This window comes from Cydia strobilella, chromosome Z (assembly GCF_947568885.1).
Source record: "Cydia strobilella chromosome Z, ilCydStro3.1, whole genome shotgun sequence".
NCBI classification, from domain to species: Eukaryota; Metazoa; Arthropoda; class Insecta; order Lepidoptera; family Tortricidae; genus Cydia; species Cydia strobilella.
The window spans coordinates 53928406-53952796 of NC_086068.1; the positions used below are offsets into that span (position 1 = coordinate 53928406).

A 24391-nucleotide genomic window follows, 5' to 3' on the forward strand; every position below is an offset into this window, starting at 1 on the left:
GGATATTCTCTTAATATGAAACTTGGAGGAATATGAATTCCACTTTTGTCTATACATTTGTACACGTTCTACTGCAATATCAACATTTTACTCGACTGCGACTTAAACAGAAAGTAGGGTTATGGGTTTAAATACTGAAAATCAGTACATCCTGTAGCTCAGGATACTGGACGGATTTTTTAAAACGACATATTGGTAGATTCCCCTTGCCCTTTTCAACCTGTTTACACCTGTTTTATTAAAGAAAAATCAATACAGCTGCCTTGAGAGGACGCCGAATAGTAAATCTCTAGCGCCTAAACTATTGAGTGGATTTCAATAAAATAGACATCAGTAGATCCATAATTGGTACACGAGTTCTATGCAATACAAATTTACTAAAATAAATAGAGGAAAAATGTGTAAAACTTAAAAATGTGACTATAAAAACAGATTTTAGGTCTTAAATGGGGTTTAAACAATAGTGACAGTAATGAAATTTGACACCTACAATTTCAGGGATCCTTGTTTGCGTGTCATAAAATTGGAGCTTCGGGGACCACGGGGATCAAACGCCATCTTGAAAAGTATGTCTTTTTTGGTTTTTCTGTTTTTCTCGGAATATCTGGGTTGAATACTGTGTATAGCGAAACAAAAGTTTATTAAGTTCTACACAAAAAAGGTATAAAACACCATGTCCCTAAAACGGAGCTTTCTTCTAGAAATATGGCTCAGAAGTCAAAAGGTTATACTTAATCATCTCCTACTAAAATTTTATTTTAAGACGGGTCAGAAAAAAATATCTGTATAATTTTTTTACCAATTTTTGGAACACAAAAACATTATCTACCCAACCACGAAAAAAAATAATGTGTGGAAACTTGTAAGCTTCCCTTGTAACTTGTAAGCCCTATTTCTAGAAAAAGGCTTCGTGTTTGGGACATGGTGTTGTACAACTTTTTAGTGTAGAATTTAATAAGCTTTCGTTTCGCCATATACAGTATTCACATTAAACCCAGATATTCCGAGAAAAAAAGAAAAACCAAAAAAGACTTATACTTTTCAAGATGGCGTTTGATCCCCGTGGTCCCCAAAGCTCCAATTTTATGACACGCAAACAGGGATCCCTGAAATTGTAGGTCAAATTTCATTACTGTCACTATTGTTTAAACCCCATTTAAGACCTAAAATCTGTTTCTATAGTCACATTTTTAAGTTTTACACATATTTCCTCCATTTATTTTAGTAAATTTGTATTGCATAGCACTCGTGTACCAATTATGGATCTACTGATGTCTATTTTATTGAAATCTACTCAATGGTTTAGGCGCTAGAAGTAAAAATATGATTTACTATTCGGCGTCCTCTCAAGGCAGCTGTATTGATTTTTCTTTAATAAAACAGGTGTAAACAGGTTGTGAAGGGCAAGGGGAATCTACCAATATGTCGTTTTAAAAAATCCGTCTAGTATCCTGAGTTACAGGGTGTACTGATTTTCAGTATTTAAACCCATAACCCTACTTTCTGTTTAAGTCGCAGTCGGGTAAAATGTTGATATTGGAGTAGAACGTGTACAAATGTACAGACAAAAGTGGAATTCATATTCCTCCAAGTTTCATATTAAGAGAATATCCCCTGAAAGGGTATAAGCGCTAAATCTGGATTCAGCTATTATTTTCTATAACAAGATGTATTTTTTCCGTAAAGTTATCTAGAACTTATTTGTGTAGAATTTAATAAGCTTTAATGTTGCCTTACACCATATTTTCATAGAGAACGTATATTTAGAGTAAAATGCAAATTTCTCCAGGATGGTACACATTTTCCAAGATGGCTGCGATTACTCGTGGTCCCCAAATGTCAAATAGTGTGGACATGAAAAAGAGACCTTTAATTAACATACATACCAAATTTCATATCTTTGGAAGGATTTCGAGGTGAGACTTAATCTGGTTGTACTATAGGTTTGGAGCGTAGGTATAATTCTAAGCCTTGCTCTTTGATTGACATGTGACATAAAATTTTGCTTCATAAAGACCATTTTTCTTACTGTCTAATCCTATCGGGAATGGAGTGTATTGTACATGAATAAAATATTTATTTTTAAAGAATTATCTCACTAAAGTTAGACCAAGATAAGTGCAACGATTTTGATAGCGCACGCAGTGCAAATGTTAATTGTACGTCATAATTTCATAGAAGTTTGACATTTAAAATAACACTTGCACTGCGTATGCTATCAAAGTCGTTACAGACTTATCTTGGTCTAACTCTATCAAAAGTCCTTACTCCTGCAGCTGATGTCATTCCACGCGGACTGGGGCACCTCGGCGTGCCCTTTACATGTATGTAATTAAATTGTCAAAGGAGGGCTTCGTATCAGCACTGGCCTCCCAAATGTCCGGGACACCATTATCCCGTGTACGGGATAGTACCAAATTGTAAATAATATTATTTTTGCATCACAAACTGAAAATCTCTAACCTAGAAATGTACAAATCGAACAGTGAGAACTAACCGACTGGCGAGGTTAAACTGTTAGAACCTGTTCATTTTAAATTCATTTTCAACTGCGCGTGTACAGTTTCCTGCATCGGACAGCCAATCAGAATTTCAACTATTCGGTTCACCTAATATTTTCACGGACGTTCTAGGGGTCAAAGCTTAGTAACACTCGTACTGAATCATTGGTGGACTTTATGACTAAGTAATAAGGTCGAATCGTGAGTTAATAAGATGGATGACGGTAGTCTATATAATTTGACAGGTCCTAGTAATGTATTTACGTAATGGGGTTGGCAACTGTAAACGATGCTATTTCAGAAGTAGTAAATTGGTTCAATGTTAATAACTTATTGTTAAATGAGAAAAAGACTAAATGTATCAAGTTTGTCACGTAACGTAAGGCATGTGCAAACAAGTGTCATTGTGAAGGACGAGGAATTGGAATTGATTGATAGTACAGTTTTTCTTGGTATAACTTTAGATTCTAAACTCCAATGGGGTCCCCATATTGATACTCTTACGAATAGACTGAGTTCTGCAGCTTTTGCAGTGAGCAAAATCCGTCAGTTAACTGATGTGAAAACAGCTCGATTAGTATATTTTAGTTACTTCCATAGCGTTATGTCATATGGTATTTTACTGTGGGGTGGTGCTTCAGAGATAAATACCATTTTTGTTCTGCAGAAGAGGGCTATTCGAGCAATATATAAAATGAACCATAGAGACTCACTTAGAGATAAATTTAAGGAAATTGACATAATGACAGTGCACTGTCAATATATTTATGAGAATATTCTGTATGTACATAAAAACATTGCCAGTTTTAAGAAAAACTGTGACATACATAACATTAATACTAGAAATAAGCATAAGCTTGCGGTACCCTTCACTCGGCTCCATAAAATTAAAAAATCATTCATGGGTAACTGTGTAAGATTTTATAATAAACTTCCAAATATCATCACTGAATTATCTGTTAATAAATGTAAAAAATATGTAAAACGTAAACTTATCTCTAAAGCCTATTATAGAACACAAGACTACATGAATGACGAAACACCGTGGGATTGTGATTGAAAATAATTAATTATTTATTATTGTGTTAATAATGATGAAATATATTAGGTAATCCGAATTTTTTGACATTTAGATTTTTATTCTAGAAAGTTTCTAGACTAGTATTTTTTATACAATTTTGGTGTTTTACGATCCTTTCGTGAATTCTTATTATTAAGTTTGACATAAATATCTATAATAATTCAATTTTTTTAAGAATAATAATAACTGCATCAATAAATTGCTCTGATATTTAGATTAAGGTAATATTTAAAACTAGACAATTTAAAAGTGCTTGTTGCTAGGCCTATTTGAATAAAGAATATATTGACTTTGACTTTGACTTTGAAAGGTTTGCATAGATGGCGCCATCATAGCTTGCGCCTTTTTCTATGAGATTTGGCTTAAAGGACTCTGGCATCCAGGCCATAAAATTGCATTAAATAAACACAATTCTAGGGATTGACAGGGCAAGCTATGCTGGCGCCATCTGCTAAATACTTCGAGCGGTCAACCCCATTTAATAGTTATACAAGGGTGCAAAGCTGTATTTTACCCGCGAGTATTTCAACACACGAGAAGTAAAAGTTTTAAAGTAAAATGTTTGTTGACACTTGATAATGTTGACATTTCTGACGATGCGTTTTGAAATTGCACCGACTCAACTTGTGCGTTCAGAATTATATTCAACATCATTATAAAAAACAAATGTTTCTTATGGAATTTTAAGGTTTATGACTTAAAATCATTAAATAAAGCTAAATTTGGTATTTTTTATTAAATTCTCAAACCATTTATTTATGATAATTAATATCGAACGAACCATTAATATGAGCGTTTTACGTTTTCTTATCTGTCAAAAGCTACTTAAACATGCTCCATCCAAGATTAAATAACTTTCCCCACTAGTGGATAAAATGCGTTTTTACCCGCTTATTTTAAAGGATAAAATACGGCTTTCCGAGCTAGTGTGGGGAAATAATTCGATCGTCACGCATTGTCGTGGCTCGAATCTTGGATTAGTTAGTTAGAACAAACTTTATGTCAATGTCAAAAGCGAGCTAAATGAAAATTAAGTATAAACCGTGTTAATTCCTATACAGTAATATATTTTACAGTACATATGTTGCTACTTTCTCGCACTAGTGCGTAAAAGAGCACTTTTCGTGCATATGTCGAAAGTTTAAAGGGCCATATGTACTGTAAAACGTTGTACGATACACGTGCGGATAGGTAATTCGCAACTCGTGTCGATTTAAAACACTCCCTGCGGTCGTGTTTTAATTTATCGCCACTCGTTTCGAATTTCCTCTTTTCCGCACTTGTATCGTAAATAACTATTGTAAGTGGCAGTCTTAGGTACTCTGTTAACAATAAACTTGTGTTCAATTCATCATGGAAATGCCGGCGCTCAGCTTCTTTTGCTTACAAAACTAAATGACATTCTTGTGACGGCAGTGCTGCACGTTCAGCACTGAGCTCGTTGACACAGATGCGATATCGATTTGCACTGGCCTACAAACTTGTTTACGGAATAATTTCTTAAGACATTGCGAACTTCCGCTGACCTGCACTGTTTTATAAACGTAACAAAAGATACAAAAAGACTTATGTAATGACGCGTGGCGCATTACTAGATAAGTCTTAAAGAAAAGTTGAATAGGTATTTATGGGAATAATCGTTACGAAAATTTTAAAGGATGTGCCCCTTCCTCCTCACCCTACTAACTATGAAACACATGGTCTATAAATAAAATAAAAAGATAATAACCATAATAGCCTCTTTATAAATGTAACTCGTACTATTGTTCGACTTAACTTTTTACTGATTAAAATGTCGATAATAGGTACGCTCTAATCAAAATATTTATTCATATATGAATTTAAAAAGCGGCACTTATTTTAGCAAAAAATGGCCTATAAACTGCCTTCCAGGTGAAAAATTTGTAGGATTCTTGCATATATTATATAAAAATATCGAATCAGAATGAAGTAAATAAAAATATGCTATTATAATGTTATGTTTCGCGAAACCGGATCTTTACTAGGCTGTTGGTCTATTTACAAAAAAAAAACCGGCCAAGTGCGAGTCGGACTAGCGTTTTAAGGGTACATCACACAATAACAATAACACCACGTTTCACGTAAACCATTGCGGATGTGTCCCTAAAACAGCTTAACCGCATTTTTGTTCTTAAGTCCGATTCACGCTTGACTCTATATTTCTAATATTTTCCTGACATCTTTAGGTAAAAAACTAATACGTATTTTTTTCAAAATTTTAGACCCAGTAGTTCGGAGATAAAAAGGGGATTGTCATTTTTTGCATATTTTCTTTAATAACTTCTAAACTTATAAAAAAAATATAAATAAAATTTTGAGGTTCTCACAATAAGCCCTTTCATTGGATATATGATACTATATAGTTTGCAAAACTTTGTTTTTTAATTTTCTCATTTACTCCCCCCCAAAAGTAGCCCCGATGTTTCAAATTTATTTGTAGACGTTACATGTCCGTCTTTGGATCACAGACTTACATCTGTGTGCCCAATCTCAACTTAATTAGTCCAGTACTTTCGGAGCAGAGGCTGTGCCAGACGGACAGACGTACGGACGGACGAACAGACAGACGCGCGAGTCATCCTATAAGGGTTTTGTTTTTCCTTTTGAGGTACGGAACCCTAAAAAGGAAAATTAAAAGATTATCGAACAAGCGCTCGTCAACGTTCCTAACTTTCATAAGTTTAGGGCTGAATTCGTTTTACTAAACTTATTGAACACACTGTTTAAAATCACCTACTACAATAATGTACCCTTTATACAAGAAAGATAAGATATTGTGATTGCGCACAAGAACTGCACGACCTGATTCCACCTTCCCCTTTTCATCATCGTACATTCAGGCGCGGGGAGCGAATGCACCCGTTCGTGGTCCATGTTCCATTTGTTCGCACGAAACGTTTTGCCTCCTCCTTTTCGGTACGGGCGGCTAAAGAGTGGAATGCGCTCCCGCCATCTGTATTCCCTGATCAATATGACCTCGGTCTCTTTAAAGCAAGAGTGAATAGGTTATTACTGAACCGGTGAGCTCCATCTTAGGCCCTGTCTTCACTTTCAATCAGGTGTGACTAGGGCCAATCGGCGATCAGTCTATAATAATAATGAAAAATCTTCAATGAAAAAGTGAAAATAAAAACTTGTAAAAGGAATAAAAATGTTTTCCATTAGCTAAGTGCTCTAGTAAAGTAAAATGCTTTTTTATTAAAGTTATCAGCGCCTTTGACAGAAAACTAGAGAAAATTATTTTATTCCCGGGAAAAATATGCTTAGTTTTTCCTGGCAACAAAAATAAAGAAGTAGCTGCTGTAACAAAAAGCAGTGCCTTTGGAAATTATACCATTTCTTATACAAACGTATTCACTGGCAGCTCGACCTGCGCGGTACGCTTGTAGCCGATAATGTATTCTTTCCGCTTTATAGCGAAATACGCCTATGAACGTATTTAACAGATAACCCGTCAAGTAGGTTGCAGGCAATTTATCCCGGCAGCTAAACACCAACCAACCAACTTTGTCAACCTGTCATTTCAGTACAGGTTATATCATTTGATAGGATTAGATGAAAAGAGTATAGGATTCATAGGATTACACAAAAGCAAAAATGGTTCTTTATGGAAAAAATTATGTGTCACATGTCAATCAATAAGCAATGTCAATAAGTAACCTTTCTAAATTATTCGCTCCAAACCTACTCCTAAATAAAATATCGAAGATTAAAATACTTTCGCCCCATTTATCTATCAATTATTTTAATGACTTTCATATCATAATTTGCAAATTGAATGACACGATTATTAATTATATTTGTAATTGTAATGGTTTTAATTTTATTTATTTATTTTAATTGTAATGTATATAATGTTTAAATTTTAACTTTTAAATGTTAATTTTCTAAATTTGAATGTGACTGATTGACTTAACTTGTATTTTATCCACTCCTAAGCATGGAGACTATATAAAGGAGCCAAATCTCTATGTATGAAAAGTGTCCATCAAAAAACAGTAATTAGGCGGCGCCACCATACACCGAAATACTACCAAAAACAACTTACGTAATTTGGTCGGGTTATTTGTTGCCTTCTATGCACTTCTATGGTTCATTGTTATACTCATGTCCCAGAGCCTAACTAGCGCCACCGGAGAGATTAGGAACTATTATTTAAAGCTGAAAGCGATCACCTTTGCAACAATTCTGCCATAAGAGATTGGCATCCTTTCTATACCATCCATACTCCTAAGTTTAATGTAAGTTAGTTGTAATTTTGTATTCGTTATATGGATACCTCTATGGATTTCTTATTATCTGAAAAAAATAATTTTATTTTTATTATTTTTATTAACAAAAAAATTTCCATCTTCTTAGGGCTCCATGGTTAACTATAGTTTTACCCTGTCTATCTGTCCGTTTGTTCATTCGTGGCTTAGCTCAGAGATCGTTAGTACTAAAAATATGTAATTTGGCATGGGTACCTACTCGTATATATATTACATACACATAGTGATAAAATAAATATAAGACAATTATATCCCATACATAATTTAATTGACCAGTGGGGTAAATTTCTTGCTTCAATTCTATACTGTATAGCTTGAGGTATCATTATAACATGGACTACTCAAAACAAGTGGGTTTTGATATACCAACTTTGGATTAAGTGAATATTTTCAAAATTAATCGTTCCGAAAATCCACGAAAATGATACATTTATGAAATAAATACCTATAAATACTAGTTATGTCATAACTGCATTTTATTTTTGTTTGACTTACTTTTAGGTAAATGTATATTGTAATTAACTCACTTTAAATAAAAAGAATATTACAAATTCACAGAAAAGGTTCATAATACCTGGTCTTGTCATCTTCTAGAGTCAAATATTATCTGGAATAGAGTATTTGGTATTTAAATGCAATTGTAGTGTATTAAGTTAGTATAGTTGCTGGTAAAAATAAAAAGACAAAGAAGATCTAAAGAGTTAGGTAAGACAATTGTAGGAAAAAAACTAAAAATACTTAAAAATAAAAACGTACAATACAATTGGTGTTATTAGGGAAATAAGATTCAACATACCAAGCCACACTTAAATACTTATATACTTAAGCCAACATGAGTCGGTAATAATAGTTGCATCCACTCATTTCAAATTCGTGAATAGTTCAAACATCAGACATTTATTCAGCAAATAGGCCACAGGGGCACATTTACATGTAAAAAAATTCCAAGCAATAAAAATAACCAAAAATTACAAAAAACAATTACAAATATGGAATCAATGAAATATTAGATACTTTGTCATTTGCCCCGTAGAAAAATATAACTGCGAAAAATAATGCACGTTTCTTTAAAGAGTTATTAATCGAGTAGCTTGAACGAGCGGGTATAGAAAATGTATAGCGATGTATTCAATTGAAAAAAACACCTTGTCCTCCCACAGATAAAGTTAAGTAAATACGTTCGTTTCTCTTATTATAGAGGCTAGCTTTGGTGAAAAACTTGGAGCGGACTCTGACCTGAAAGTACTTAAAAAAATTTTTTTTTGTATTTTTTTTATTGTTTTTTGTATAGAAATATATCCAATAATTGATGTCATATAATTGTCATTACTTTACGCACAACATACGTGACGCACGTCAAAATCGGCTGGCTAGAAAAAAAAATCGAAGAAAGATCATATTTCGTTTTGTTTTTACTAAAATTGTGCACACTTGTTAGTAATAAAAAGCCACATCATCAAAAAAATTACAAGCCAAAACTCGCTGGGGGCAGATTCACTTAGCTTATCCTGGCATGGCCTTTTTATCATACTATCAAGATCAAGCTACTGGCTTAAAGTGATATTTATCGGCTATAAAATCTTTTACAGTATAGTACGCCTTACTTGACAAACAGCGCTTAACATGTGACTTAAATTTGTTATGTGGCAAATTCACTTTGTCAGCGGGGACTTTGTTATAAAAACGCCTGCCTCAGCATTTCAAGCCTGCATCGCTAACAACAAGAGCCGTCTACGCTTTTGCTCGTAATTCAATCTTTAAAGAGGGCTCTGAATATCCCCTTCGCTTTAAATTGTTCTGACATCCCTATTGTTTTCACAGTGCAAGTAAACCGCGGCTTGCAGTTAAGACACAATGAGATGAAGTCTATTAGGTACCTATGTTGTTGTTTATATAGCTGAATGAAAACTGAAAGTACTTTACAAACTTTTATAAAAGACGAGCACGGATGTGAAGAGTAAATCTGTCGGGCACGTAAAAGCGTTTTTGAGTCAAATGTGTCATACTACCTACGCATACATAAATACCAGCTTATAAGTGCATCCGAGTACAATGCATTCTTACTTTTTAAAGCCAACGCAGAGCAGACACTATTACTTAGAATTACTTTACTAATAATGACGTTCCTACGTTTGGTAATGACATTCCAGAACCTCCACACCATAGACATAGTATAGTAGTTACTCCACACACACGTCAATATTCTACATCATTACTATCCACGGGTAGTTTAAATTATTAGTTTCCTAACCGTTTGGCTTAATTGCGTAATTCCTACTGCGACTATAGCATGAATTGCGTTCTCGCGCGCGACTACATACTTACTTGAAGTCTGTTTCATATTTTTTGGACCCATGGTTCATAAGTTAGCGGGGGAGGGAGGTGGACACCCTTTTTTCTTTTGTAGCGATTATTTTCGAAAATATTCTCTTTTTCAAGATCATGAGGAAACTTGTTTAGTACCTACGACCATGTTAACACATTTTACAAACCCGGGGTTAACCGGTTAAACCCGGAGTTACCATGGTAACCAGTACATTTTGACACTGGTAACGATTTAACGGGTTAACCCCGGGTTAGTGGGATGGATGGCGCAAGTGGCGCTTAGTATTACTATTGAATTGAGCATAGTACCTATACGAGTATGTATAGTTTAACATCTGAGTCACCTACCAAGATATAACTAAAATATAATACAACATTTTTAATAATCTACATTGTATCTATAGTAATGTTGTCGCCCCGCTGACAGAACAAAGAACAATAAGAAATGGACGATCCACTCAAATACTATCATAGTTTTCTTTACTTGCTACCTACGTTTATTACATGTGTAAGTATGTAGGTACATAAATACGGACGAACCTTTCTTGGAGCATTAAAATCACAAAATATTTAAAGAAAAACGTAACGTATATTTAATTGACGTATATATATTATATTTTATAATATGTCTCATGAAAGTAATTTCGACCATCAAAATCACGACTGCAAAATATTCGGAGTCATCTCGGTATATTCGGAGTTCGTCGGTTCGCCGGTAAGCAGCTTCTTAAAGGTTGCGACAAAATTTTAAGTTTTCAGTAGGGCTAAGATGGTCGCCTTTTTATCATCTGTCACCATGCCTGTCACGTTCTAACAAATGGGGCATTTCACGTCAAGCGGGCAGCGAAAAAAGGGTCAGGTCATAGAATTTGCTGATATTTGGAATAATTATACTACTCGATGTCCTGAATTTGTGTATATTTATATGAGAGTGCGAAAGTGACGTATGACATGACAGGTGATAAAAATGCGACCATGACTAATGATTTCCGTGCTGGTGGTATTACCAGAAAAGAAAGAATGTCATGAAAAAGGTGGTAAGATTAATCAAAATATTTTACCAGCGAATTCATACTTAGTTAGGTTTCAGAAATCAATTTACCACATATATTTCGCTATTACATGCCCTATACCTACATATTATTATCATCATTTGTTTAATGAAATGATAGAGTTTAAAAGTGACGAAATATTATGTTTTTTAAACAGTCCTTCTTTTAGATACATTTTAAACATGGTAACTTTTTATCATACTATCTTAATCATGCATTTGTCTATATGCTATCTATAAGCAATAAGTAACGCTGCTACTGCAATATCCATAATGGCTAGCTTTGCGTTTCCCTGGCACTTCAGTCTAGTCTAGAGGCGGATAATATCGTGAAGTTAACGCGTTTATTTATACGAGTATGCAAGTGAAATAGTAAAACTAGTGGCTTTCACATAGTTATTGTTTTCCTTTTTGATATTTTTGACTTCATGTTTAAAATCCGAGTTAACACGTAAATACAAGTTACATTATTTACATTACAAGTAAATTTATTTATTTTAACTGGTGTCGTTCTTGGATAACTTCGTTTTAATTATGTTTTTTTTTGTCATGTGTCGACAGATAAAGTATTATTAAAACCCTAAAAGGTAAAAAGAGTACAGCAACAATAGCAGCGGATGAGACTACGCGGCAAAATTATCTAATATTATCCGATAGCTGTAAAAATCGAGATATAAATCTACTTATATGTTGAACAATGTTAAACTATAGCTGATACTTTTGAAAGTGGACTGTAAGTAGTGTACAGATATATATCTATTAGTTAAAACCTGTTAAAACATAGGGTACCAGATACTTTTGAAAGTGGACTGTAAGTAGTGTACAGATATATATCTATTAGTTAAAACCTGTTAAAACATAGGGTACCAGATACTTTTGAAAGTGGACTGTAAGTAGTGTACAGATATATATCTATTAGTTAAAACCTGTTAAAACACAGGGTACCAGATACTTTTGAAGCGTTATCCTATCCGCTACTGTTGATGATTATTGTACGACTTGTACAATCAACATCAAATACATAGTGACAGCCAAAGTGGCCAAGTTTTTCCTAACCAACCTTTATTGCCATAGAACTGGGGTTGTGTTTGTGTATTTGATACTGACTGTACGGCTGTAGGTACGCGTACGTGTACCTTCTTCTAATCATCAAATGCATATAAGAGTTGCTAGTAATATCATAATATGGACGTACCTCCGTATAGGATTTTCGTCGGAGAGTATGAAGAGCGACGTGGGCCCCGGAGTAGCGGGCTGATGCGCGCCGCCCATGGTATCAGCTGGCGCCGCGCGCGCTTGCGCGCCCGCCGCCTCCTGCGCTGCCGCCAACCTGGAAACGCAGCACCAGCACGTTAACAAAACTGCATTTATATAAAAAATGGGATATTTTTTTTTTCTTATTAGGTCTCAAGTGATCCAGTTTCTTGTGAGGATTATATGCCTAGATAGGACTAATTGCATTAAGGCAATACAAAAGTCAGAAATGAGAGTCAAGTTCCGTGTGACAAAGTGATATCCGTATTATCTGTATCCGTCCTTACTAATTGATATTTTGACTGTGAGGTATTTTCTCGTATTATATCCATTGCGTACTTAATATTTTCCTCTCTGTTTTCGCAAATGCAACAAAAGACAACCAAAATTTACTAATATTATAAAAAAAACCATTTAAAGAATTATAAAAATTTTCTCCAGCGCTTATAGCCTACTTAATAGGTACATTCCTCCTTGCGTTAAATCAGGGACGGCTGGTTTTTTTAAATATTTTAATAGTGACAAAATGCTCTTGCTAAATTCAAGTTTCTGGCCTCCGGATCTTTATATGGTTTTGAAAATTTTCCCTACTAAAGACTTATGTGAAGGCAAAAGACACAAAGGAAAGTTTTTAGGAATGTTGAGTAAAAATAAATTTCCATATAGACTTAATATTTTTTATTTTATTTCGCAATTATTGACACATTTTACGACATTATTTAGAATGTTTAAAACCGTAGGTAAATTGTGAACCGTAGTAAGAAATCGCGGTAATGCAATTAGCGTGTAAAATCAGGCAAGTGGAAACCTCCCGTGTATGCCTAACAATCCAACTAATCCAAGGTACCTAAGGGGCTAGCGACTCGCCCCTGCTTCGCACGGGTTACTCAAAACCTTAACAAATTATACACTTAAACCTTCCTCAAGAATCACTATTGATCTTTAATTTTTACTTTTTAATTTTATTATAGGTAGTTATTTATGTAGTTTATTCGTAACAGGCGTTGGTGGCCGAGTGGATCTGATGTCAGACTTTCAATGCGGAGGTCGCGGGTTAAAATTGTAGCTCGTACCAATGGGTTTGTCAGAACTTATGTACGGAATATCATTTGATATTTACCACTAGCTTTTTGGCGAAGGAAAATATCGTCAGGAAACCTGCATACGGATGTATGCGAAGAAGGTTTATGTGAAGTCCCCAACCTGCATTGGGCTAGCGTGTGGACTTTAGCCCAATCCCAATCAGTGGGACATGTATAGACTAAAATATTATTATTATTTATTTGTAACACCCAATATTATAATATTTTTTTTATCTCTATTTATCAATACCTATCGGTAAAAACCGCATTCGAAAATCCGTTCAGTATAGTTTTTGAGTTAATCGTGAACATGCAAACCAAATGCAAACGGCCTGATTCGAACTTTAAGATACGTCATATATTACCCGACCGACCGACCGAAGCCGACTTCCGACTTCCGACTTCCGACTTCTGGCCGAAGGGTGTCGTGTTTCGGAGGTTCCGGGGCAAACTGCCGAATCTGACACAAGACCAGACGATTCAACGGAGCCACGCCGTTTTGTCGCCTAAATAGTGTTTAGTTTTTAAGTTTATAAAATGCATATATTTGAGCTTGTGTACTGTTTCATTTCAACTGTGGTTACTCATAGAGTACGTCTGAATGTCTATCAAATTAAACCAGTTTGACAGTACTGGCTTCCCTCGAATGTATGTTAGTCTGTAAGGTATTTGTAATATGGGCCTTGTTGCCTGATTTAAACTTTTAAATTTTTAAATAAATAAATAAATTACTGATTATAAGGTCTAGAAACTATGGATTAGATGGATGTCAGTGTAAAAAGTTTTTGTTTAAAAAGAAAATGTGTCACTTTGACACTTGACATATCTAATCAATATTGTTTCCAGACCCTATATTTGACGTACGATACACACAAACAGACAGACACGGCGGGGGACTAGTATTATAAAGTAAGACTGCGGGTTTGGCCAATTATTTTTAACTTAAATGGAGCTGGGCGGGACATGTTGCCAGGTAAAGTAATGGCAGGTGGGCCTAAATGTTAACGGAATGGTGGCCACTTTCAGACGACAGGAGTGCCTTGCGTTCGTTGGCTCGTTGGGTGGACGACATTCGGAAGATTCCGGGTATGATGATGATACTTCGTTTTTTTAGCATTAGAAAGAAGATAAGTGATCTCGACGTGTTTTTTATTAAAACACACTTTTGATAAAAAGAAAACGGCAAATATGTAACAATTATAAACAATGTACGATAATTTATATTCTTTTGTTTTCATAAGTAATAGTTAATATTTTTTAAAGCGATTTTCAATAACAAATCACGTAAAGATTCTTTACTTTTTAGGGTTCCGTACCTAAAGGGTAAAAACGGGACCCCGTTACTAAGACTCCGCTGTCCGTCTGCCCGTTTGTCTGTCACCAGGCTGTATCTCATGAACCGTTGAAATTTTCACAGATGATGTATTTTTGTTGCCGCTACAACAATACTAAAAAGTACGGAACCCTCGGTGGGCGAGTCCAACTCGCTCTTGTCCGTTTTTTTATGCTTAAAAAAACAAAGTATAGTCAACCCAAAATTTTATAGAAAACCTTTTAAATATGGAAACTATTACTGTGCCGAGTGAAACAAAAATACGAGTAAAAACTGTGACAAAAAACAAAATTGAAATCGGACAATAATTGCAAAATAAAATGATTTATCTCAGTGTTGATGAAACGTCGGATTCCGTAGGGAAAATGTGGCAAATGTTTTTGTTTGAGCTCTGGAGTAGTACCCAGTCACATTTATTTGCTTGATTTGCTTCTAATTGGAGGTGATCAACCATTTAACAATAACCAAATTTGTCAATGAAACTTTTGAAGAACTGACTTCAGAACTCGTTGCAGATCTTTGGGGCAACCAATATTACAACCACTTGTATAAATTATTAAATATTATTTTCCACTGATGCCATGATGATCCCTCCTCCTCCTCCTCCTGATGCCTAAAGCAGCTACAAATCTTATTCGGCAATATAAAGGTATGATTCAATGTAAACGTGCATTGCACATGGATTTAATTGAGTAAACGCTCCTTCAAGGACAAAACTATTTCGACAAATATGTGGAAACATTCCTCTTCCGCTCCGACCAGTGACCATGACAGATGTGATAATGGGACTCGTGGATAAATGCTGCCTCATATTATCACAAACATTATGATCAAATCAAGCCTGTTATTGACGCTTTTTAATCCGCGTGTAACAAGTGCAATAGCTAAAGTGAATATTTTTTTCCGCAACCGGAATTTAAAAGTTGCGTTACACTTGTATATGTGGTAAAGAACAGTGGTTATAACACTATACAAATTATAAACCAATTGTCTAAAAGCAAAGAGGTTAAAATACTAGCAAATGCAAATAAAAAAAAATGTGTTCGATAATTTTCAGTCCTCAGCCAGTTCTTATAGTCATTTAAAATGGATTTATTCTAACAGACGTCAAATAATGACTGCAAAATCCATGGAACAAATTTTAGTAATTTATTTAAAGTATTCAAAACTTTAAAACATTTTTAGCGTCTTTCTTTTTGTTTATAAAAAATAAAGGTTTAAAATACTAGTGTATTTGTTTTTATGCAAACCGTACTCTGTCATGAAAGTTGAACGTTAATACCGATGTTTATTCTGAAGGGACCACATCTTAAGCGAGAGTAAATATTAATCGTGTCGTGATTAAATGTATGAAAACAAGTTGCAGGGACCAGTGCAAATCGTATTAAACGTGATCGTATTCAAGCGGGTTCTGCCGTAGGGAATAAAAGTACCTATTTTTTACTTAGAATATTTTTCCTACTTCCTTCCTTGGTTGAGACATACAGGACTATTTAAGTAGATATGGCGAAAATTGAACACGGAACCTAATATCCTGGCAGATAGGTAACCTACATTAAATATGTTCTTGTGGCAGACTACGGCTGAAATCACTCACCGATGTATTTACTTGATAGGCGACCGCGAACTTAAATCGATACTTGAAAATTTAGGTAATTGCGCAAAATCCCATTGCGAGAAGCACTGCATTTAGTCACTTATACACCCACGAATGGTCTCTTAGCCAAATTAACTGGGGTGGGCACAAGCACAGACCAATAAAGAGCGAGGCGGCACGACACGAACGCAGCGCCCAAGAGCCAGGGCGGGAATGCGCTTGCAGCCTCCGCTCGCCCGGCTCCCACTTTGCTGCTCAGAACCAAATGGCCGTACGTAACCATGAGACATGAACAAGTTAAGGCTTTTTCGTACGGCGTGGGAGGACTGCAACTCGTCGGCCGACTGAGTCTTCGCTACTCGTGTTCTCAAACAATAATAGAGCAATCGGCGACCCTAGTCGGCTGACCTACCTTCTGATTGCGACGACGCATGTGATATCAGGCTTGTCTAATAGGTGTTTTGAAGTGTGAACTGGATAAATAATTCTGTTTATTTATCGGGAAACGGGGTTGCGTTTATGACGCATAATAAATATAATAATACCTATATTATTTGATGGCATTTCCGGTTTTTGAGTTCTGGAAAAGCGGGAAAGATTTCAGAAAATACTACTACTAGGTAATAAATGTATCTGATTGTAACAGCCAAAATTGTTACAAATAAATTACATAACATTTTAATTTTTTGTACAAAAATCATTTTTCTTTTACGGAAAGGTATAATAATTATTTCAAAAATGAATTCCTCGTCCCTAAATTATACGAAGATGATGTATAACTTGCCCCAGTTGCTAAGAACAGGAATAAATATAGCATAGATTGGACCCGGGGAGCCGACCCTTTCACCCACCCTTTTTGGGGTATGCACGGTACGATCTCGTGGCTACCGGGCCAAATCAGCTTTGTTTGACCTAAGGAATAAGGAAAAGTGCATACTCAAGGCGCTTACTTACCCTACTAAAAAGGAAAGTAGGTATGAGTTTTCTCAATTCCACTGTAGAAAGTGACAAAAGGAGACGGAGATATCCATATGGGCTATCATATTGCTACTATTTTTTAATACCTAATTGATTATATCTTGACCGATAGTGTATCAAATATTACAATGTGGTTTTTCCTTATTTAGTTAATTTGTCACACTATACCTGTTATGAAATAAGAACACGCTCTGTTTGTGAACTGTTCTTAGCTTTAACCCAACTACTCGTACGATACGACTATAAAGGCTTGTCCAGTGTAGAATGAGTTGGAATTCTGCATTCTAAAATACCAAACTATCAAGAATTTCAAACTAATTGACCGAAGCGTTAGCAAAGGTCTCCGTTTGGACACGGGCAAACTGCTTTCGTATGTCCGAATGTTCTCCTCTACGCGACCTGTAGATTCTCAACCGATTGTCGTGAAATTTTGTGAGGGGTTTCAGTAGTTAAATACAATTTATCTATCGTTTCGTTTTTTTTGAAAAATGTTCTAAAAGGTGGAAATTGGACTTAAGTGCCCAGGGTCTATGACACCTAAGACCATTGTTAGATCGCTGAGATAATGACTCAACGAAGTAACTACAATAATAAATCTCTCCAAACGGCCTCTACGTGTTGGATCTATATCCCCACGCACGCCTTATAAATGACCGGGCTCGAAAGACCCGCGAGTTTGAAAACGGACACACACATAATTATAATAAAACTGTAATAATGTTATAGGACATTTTTACACAAATTGACTAAGCCCCACTAGGTAACTATGTACTTAAGTATTTTTTATATTTTTAAGTTTATGTAAGCTTATCGCGAGGCAGGGGTCGGATATCGGTACTTACTTACGGTTAATGATTTCGTTTAATCATAAACCGTGACGTTTTTTTCTTCTTGAAATCATTAATTTAATAGATTGAGGCTAATAAACACCCATTTTAAAATGAAAATAGAAATATGTAAATTATTTAAGAAAGATGTTCCAAAATTTTTAAATATCGGTTACGATCCCTGTCACGAGGTCTACAGCTCACAGATCCACTGGTATATTGCTAGTTTCGTCCGTCGACAAAAGGCAGGCAAATACATCGATCGGATGTATGCTACCCGTGAAACCTGGGTTAACATTCCAAATGCTTGCCGACCACTAGTGAGCTGACTGTTCCGGGTAAATAGTTTAAGAGAGCACTCCATTTACAGATAATTGCTAAGTATCTGGAGGTTCCGTTACACCGGTTACACCGGATACTCGTGAAAGGGAATACACGGCCTGCAGCTAAAGGCTAAATTACAGACTCCGGATTGTCTGTTTGATCGTAAACAACCGTAGGCACTATGCAGCGGATGCGACTGTTTACACCGCTAGTTGCTAGTCAAATAACAACTGTAACAGTGTTTAAATTATAGGGTTTTAAAATGAACGAATGATGCTGTTTTATTTTGACAAAAAAAAATTATATTCAACACAGATTTGACTAACCTATTCCAGCAAGCTCGCAATAAATTAATAAACTGTTACTTAGGTGGAATTTACGTGTGCTTGGCCTTTGTACATAATATTTTTTTTATAGCACATAATTTCGGAGCAGCAATGGCAATGTAGCCAGTTCATAGTACTATTCCCGGTATTTGTGCATCGTCGATCTTTTGGATTGGTAAACATTGAAGCGAGTGAATAACCTAATGTGAATACGGTAGACGTTATAGTCGACGAAATATACTTTGCGCCGATTCCACATACTTTATAAATTTCAAGACAAAAAACAAACGTCGCAAACACTCACTGTAATAAGTTAGAAATCAGTCCGTTTAACATATTTTCACAAAAGAACAAACGTCGCAAACACTCACTGTGATAAGTAAGAAATCAGTCCGTTTAACATATTTTCACAATGTACTCACGATGCATCCATAGAAAAACGACTGCATTTGTAATGTAGCCAACTCACTTATAAAAAATCACTTGTTACTATATTCAAAATCAAATTATATGTGCTAAATGCTAAAACGTAAACTATAAACGCGACTATTGTCCAACCCAGCCTTTAATAAATGAATTATGATAATAGTTGAGAAGGTAGGCAGATTTTTAATGTCACCCACATGTTGCACCTAATAAGATTAAACATTATGTGATGTCAATACGTATGTAAATACATTAACTTTACGTCTTTAGCTACTAAATAACTTGCATAAAATGTTTTTTAATACAGTTGCTCAAAAAGTGCTACTTTACGTAGCTGTTTAGCGTGCGGAAAGTTGGTTTTCGCGAACTAGTGCTTTTTACTTTTCCAATTTTTTTAAATTTATACTTGTTCCAATTCAGCGCTGGTGGCCTAGCGGTAAGAGCGTGCGACTTTCAATCCGAAGGTCGCGGGTTCAAACCCCCGGCTCGTACCAATGAGTTTTTCGGAACTTATGTACGGAATATCATTTGATATTTATACCAGTCGCTTTTCGGTGAAGGAAAACATCGTGAGGAAACCGGACTAATCCTAACAAGGCCTAGTTTCCCCCTCTGGGTTGGAAGGTCAGATGGCAATCGCTTTCGTAAAAACTAGTGCCTACGCCAATTCTTAGGATTAGTTGTCAAGCGGACCCGAGGCTCCCATGAGCCGTGGCAAAATGCCGGGATAACGCGAGGAAGATGATGACTTGTTCCAATTCATGACTACTTATTGATGAGTGTTAATATTAGTTTCCTTTAAACGTCGTAATCAACATTAAAACCTACTGTTAATGTAAGAATACGAAAAATATACATATTTTATAATTTAATTACTTACCTCATCACCATTATAACACGTTTATTTTTTAATATTGAATATTGAAAAACCGTTCTTAATAAGTTGTCTGAATGGAACGGAATAGCTGCCGAAACGCCTGTCAAAGAAGAGGCGTTTTTCTTACTTTTACTACCTACTAAGAGGCGTTTTAAGTTTCCAAAGTTTTTATTTCTTACTTGTTGTTTTTATCATTTTTTCGCAACTGTATTAAAAAACGTCGTTCGATACACGTCCGGAAATGTCATTCTTCACTCGTCCCGAGTCTTGCCACTCGCCTACGGCTCGTGGCAAGATATCTCGGTACTCCTGGAGTGATGACATACTTTCCGCCCTAGCATCGAAATGTACTATTGTAACAGTACCTACTATAAACTTACAAAAGGATTTTTCACATCACCTATTCGATAAAGGACTTTTTCTTCCCCACTAGGAGGGATCATAGTGGCACTTTTCTTCCCTGCTATGAGGGATCAAAGTGGCACTTTTCTGTTCTAGGACATGATTTTTTTTCTTTTTTGCATATAATTTTTTAAGGTTAAATAATATTTTGGAACATAACAATTTCCTCATAGGTGATGTGAAAAACAGTATGTGTCACATGGTAGCAAAATTATTTCCACCTTGGGCGTAACACTTGAATCCCTCACTACGCTCAGGATTCTATTTTAGAATCCCTCGCTACGCTTAGGATTCAATTATAGAATCCTTCGCTTCGTTCAAGATTTAATATACGCCCTCGCCGTAAATATGCCATTTTGCTCCCTTGTGACACAATCTACTATTTCAATTCGGGTAGCTAGGCAGCTATTAAAATCAGTGCCGCTACCCGAAAATTTTGCTACCCTTTAATTCGTGATAATTGGGTCAAACGCTTTTCAAAGAAGGTCTCTTCTGTGGACAATACAATAAAAGTTAACGACCTGGGTACATAAAGGGTGTCCCAAAAAGGACGCAAAATTTGAAATTGATGAAAACAATTTTTTTTTTTCGTTATAATATATTTGTATATAAAATCTTGAAATACATAAAATAGGGTTATTTGTGGAATAATACGTCAGGCAAATGTCCTCCTAGGCTTTGCTGGCACATACGCACTCTTTTGTCAAAATTTTCTATGACCGAATTTCCTCTTTTAAAGCATGAGTGGGTGTGGGCTTATTGGCATAGACTTTAGACTTTAAATAACCCCATAAAAAGAAGTCTGCACTTTATGATACATAAGACAGGTGAATTTTATAATTTACATCGATCGAACGAACTTATCTCTTTAAGGAACTCTTTAAGTTAACCTTCGAGTAATTGAGAGAAAAAGTAAAAACAAGATAGAAGAAAATTTGTCGATAAACATGCAAGCATTTGCATAACAGACTGCATTGATTGCATTATAACAGCATGAATAGCATTTTAAAACTTCGAGTATTTCTCTCATAATTGTAAGAGATGCATTCACGGATGCGAGCGGCGAGCCTCGAGTTTCAAAGGTATGTTTTGCGAAACATTTATTGCAAATCGCGCTGTGAAGGATCTCGCTGTAATAATGCTGGTATGCCTGCATACACGTCTATACTATGGTCAATGTCGAATAGGTACTTGTGTTAGTAGGTATGTGATATTGAACAGACTATATTAATATAAAGTTTTTTATTGTCCTACAGTAGGTCAGTAAAAAGTCAGACACATCGAACCGCTCAATTGAATCGCTAGGTTTTTGGACCTAGACTAGGTGTGAGGACCTCTTCTCAAGGACCAACTATAAATATGCGCGGCAATGTCTCTCTTAGGACGAAAGTTGAGGACCCGCGCGAAATCGCCTTTTAATACAAACGTACCTAGTCCTAATTTTTTTTTTGGATATTAACAATATTGAAAATATTTTGACACAATTTTTTGTATATTAACCACAGCTATGCCCTACGTTTGATTTTTTTCGAATTTTTAATTATTATAAGAGTTAGGAGCATTTAAAAATTTGTATGAAATCAGTTTTTCGCTCCTAATTTTAACCATTATCAAAAAATCTTAAAAAGTCAAAAGTAAGGGCTAATATACATCCAATTATGTAAAGATATTTTAAATAATTTCAATATCCAGAGAGGAAAATTGGGACTACGTTTTTATGCACAAACGGCCGTCCCCATTCCTCTAGATGTCTCCTATGAGAATACGTACTATAAGTGTAAATGGTATTCTACTTGTACCTAGGCAGATACTGATAAAATTCCTTTTAGTCCGAGTGATCGATCGGACAGAATTAAAATTCCTTGTCGTCCGACAAGACTGTCGAACCACGCGGCCGGAGGGGATAATTTGCGATAAGAATAAATCGTTTTAAAGGTAAAATTTCACTAAAGCATAAACGTAACAAAAGAGATGTGTCGTAGATCGTATAAGATCGTTAAACTTGAATACTACCTACTCGTCATATTTCGCTTCATAACGAGAAACTTTAGCCGTTTACATGTAATTTAACGATTTCAATATATTCCACCTATTTAAGCACAAGTACAGCTACCATCAGTTTGGCACTGACATACGGGCCAATTCGAACAATGATCTAGATATCTACTAGATATGAAACAGAAACGATAACGAGATATTTAAGAAAGTCATGTAAAATTTGACATTTCCGTGATTCCGAATGTCCTCTTGAAAGTTCTTTTTAAGATTTACTTAAGATATTACTTAGACACGCAATGGATATCTAATGGATATCCCAAAACGTCACAATATTTGTAGCGTGAAATGACAATTGGTTTCTTGAATCGAACTGCAAAAGATAACTAGTTGAGAACTAAACTAACGTATCTATCTATGGTATTGTTCTCGTATCTAGTAATTATCACGTTGTTCGAATTGACCGGTTAGACTCTAGCGTGAACGTAACTTACTTTCTATGAATCTCGCTCGTACTGGCATATTAGTGCGAGCGAGATGTATAGAAAGTAAATTACGTAGACGTTAGCGTATATGTCAGTGTTGATACTGTAGGGTCACTTACAGTACTGGTACAGTACTACTACTACGTCAACTAGTTAAATACCAGTTATAAATATTATCATTCAATAGTCTGATTCAATCAGGGGACTTTCATATTTAAAAAGGATATGCTCAATGGCCTACTTACTCGTATTAAATAAGATATTATGAATATTTCTGTGACGGCACATCCTACATAGCGGGAAAACGCGTAAGTACAGTCGAAGGCAAAAATATCGATCCAGGCAAATGGCTCAAAAATATGTGAACACGACTTTATTGTCTAAGGTGTAAGAGCGTACACATATTTTTGAAACTTTGGGAATGTATATATATTTATGCCCTTGACTGTACATATTTTAATTAAAATCCCGAATTATTCATGCTGCATTTTCCAAATACTTCCAATATTAATTCCGCTAGGGTTTAATGTGTTCGACGAAAACCTAGAGGCGGCTGGAACACCGGCACTGGAATTAAAATCCAATCGTGTTTCGATTTGACGAAGCGTTAAGTTATAATAAAACGAATTTCATTTTCGTTGAGTAAACTAGTTCTGGAAGTTTACGTTTGGCGATTTGTCCTCTTCTTTATGTTTGTTAAGCAACTTAAGTTTTTAAGACATATTTTTGTCAAGCTTGAGTTCTGATGATGAGACCCACGAGGAACCGATGGAACTCCTCAAATGTGAAAGGCATACGTATAGTAATTTTTGTATTTTCATCAACAAATCCAGCATTTACATTAAAAAAGTGACATTTGATGAAGTGGAACTGCTGATGATGATCAGAATGGACCCGGACCAAACTCTGACCCAAACTTGGACCCGGACAGCCGGACACGGACCCGGACTCGGATCCGGACCCAGACTCGGACCCGGAAATGCTACTAGAAAAGTGGGTTAGGTTGGTGGGTGGGTTTTGAACTGCGATTCTCACAGAACAGAACTGCTATCAAAAAAATAGGTTAGGTTAGGTAAGAGCTGTGACCCTTACAGAAAAGAAATGCTATCAGAAGAGTCGGTTAGGTTAGGTTAGAACTGCGACCCTTACAAAAACGAAATGCTACTAGAAAAGTGGGTTGTTTTACCTACTTTTCTACATAATTAGGCATAATATGCTGTCTTTTTCATTTCATT

At 35.6% G+C, this 24391-nt stretch overlaps 1 protein-coding gene across 1 annotated transcript in view; it reads right to left on the reverse strand.

The window, feature by feature from the left end:
* Positions 1 to 19506, reverse strand: part of LOC134755148 (voltage-dependent calcium channel type A subunit alpha-1) — an 84485-nt gene extending 64979 nt beyond the window's left edge. Inside the window, 2 exon segments of the mRNA XM_063691634.1 lie at positions 12446 to 12580; positions 19394 to 19506. Of these exon segments, the coding sequence (XP_063547704.1) occupies positions 12446 to 12580; positions 19394 to 19404 (146 nt within the window). The 5' untranslated portion in view covers positions 19405 to 19506.
* Between the last annotated feature and the right edge of the window lie 4885 nt (positions 19507 to 24391).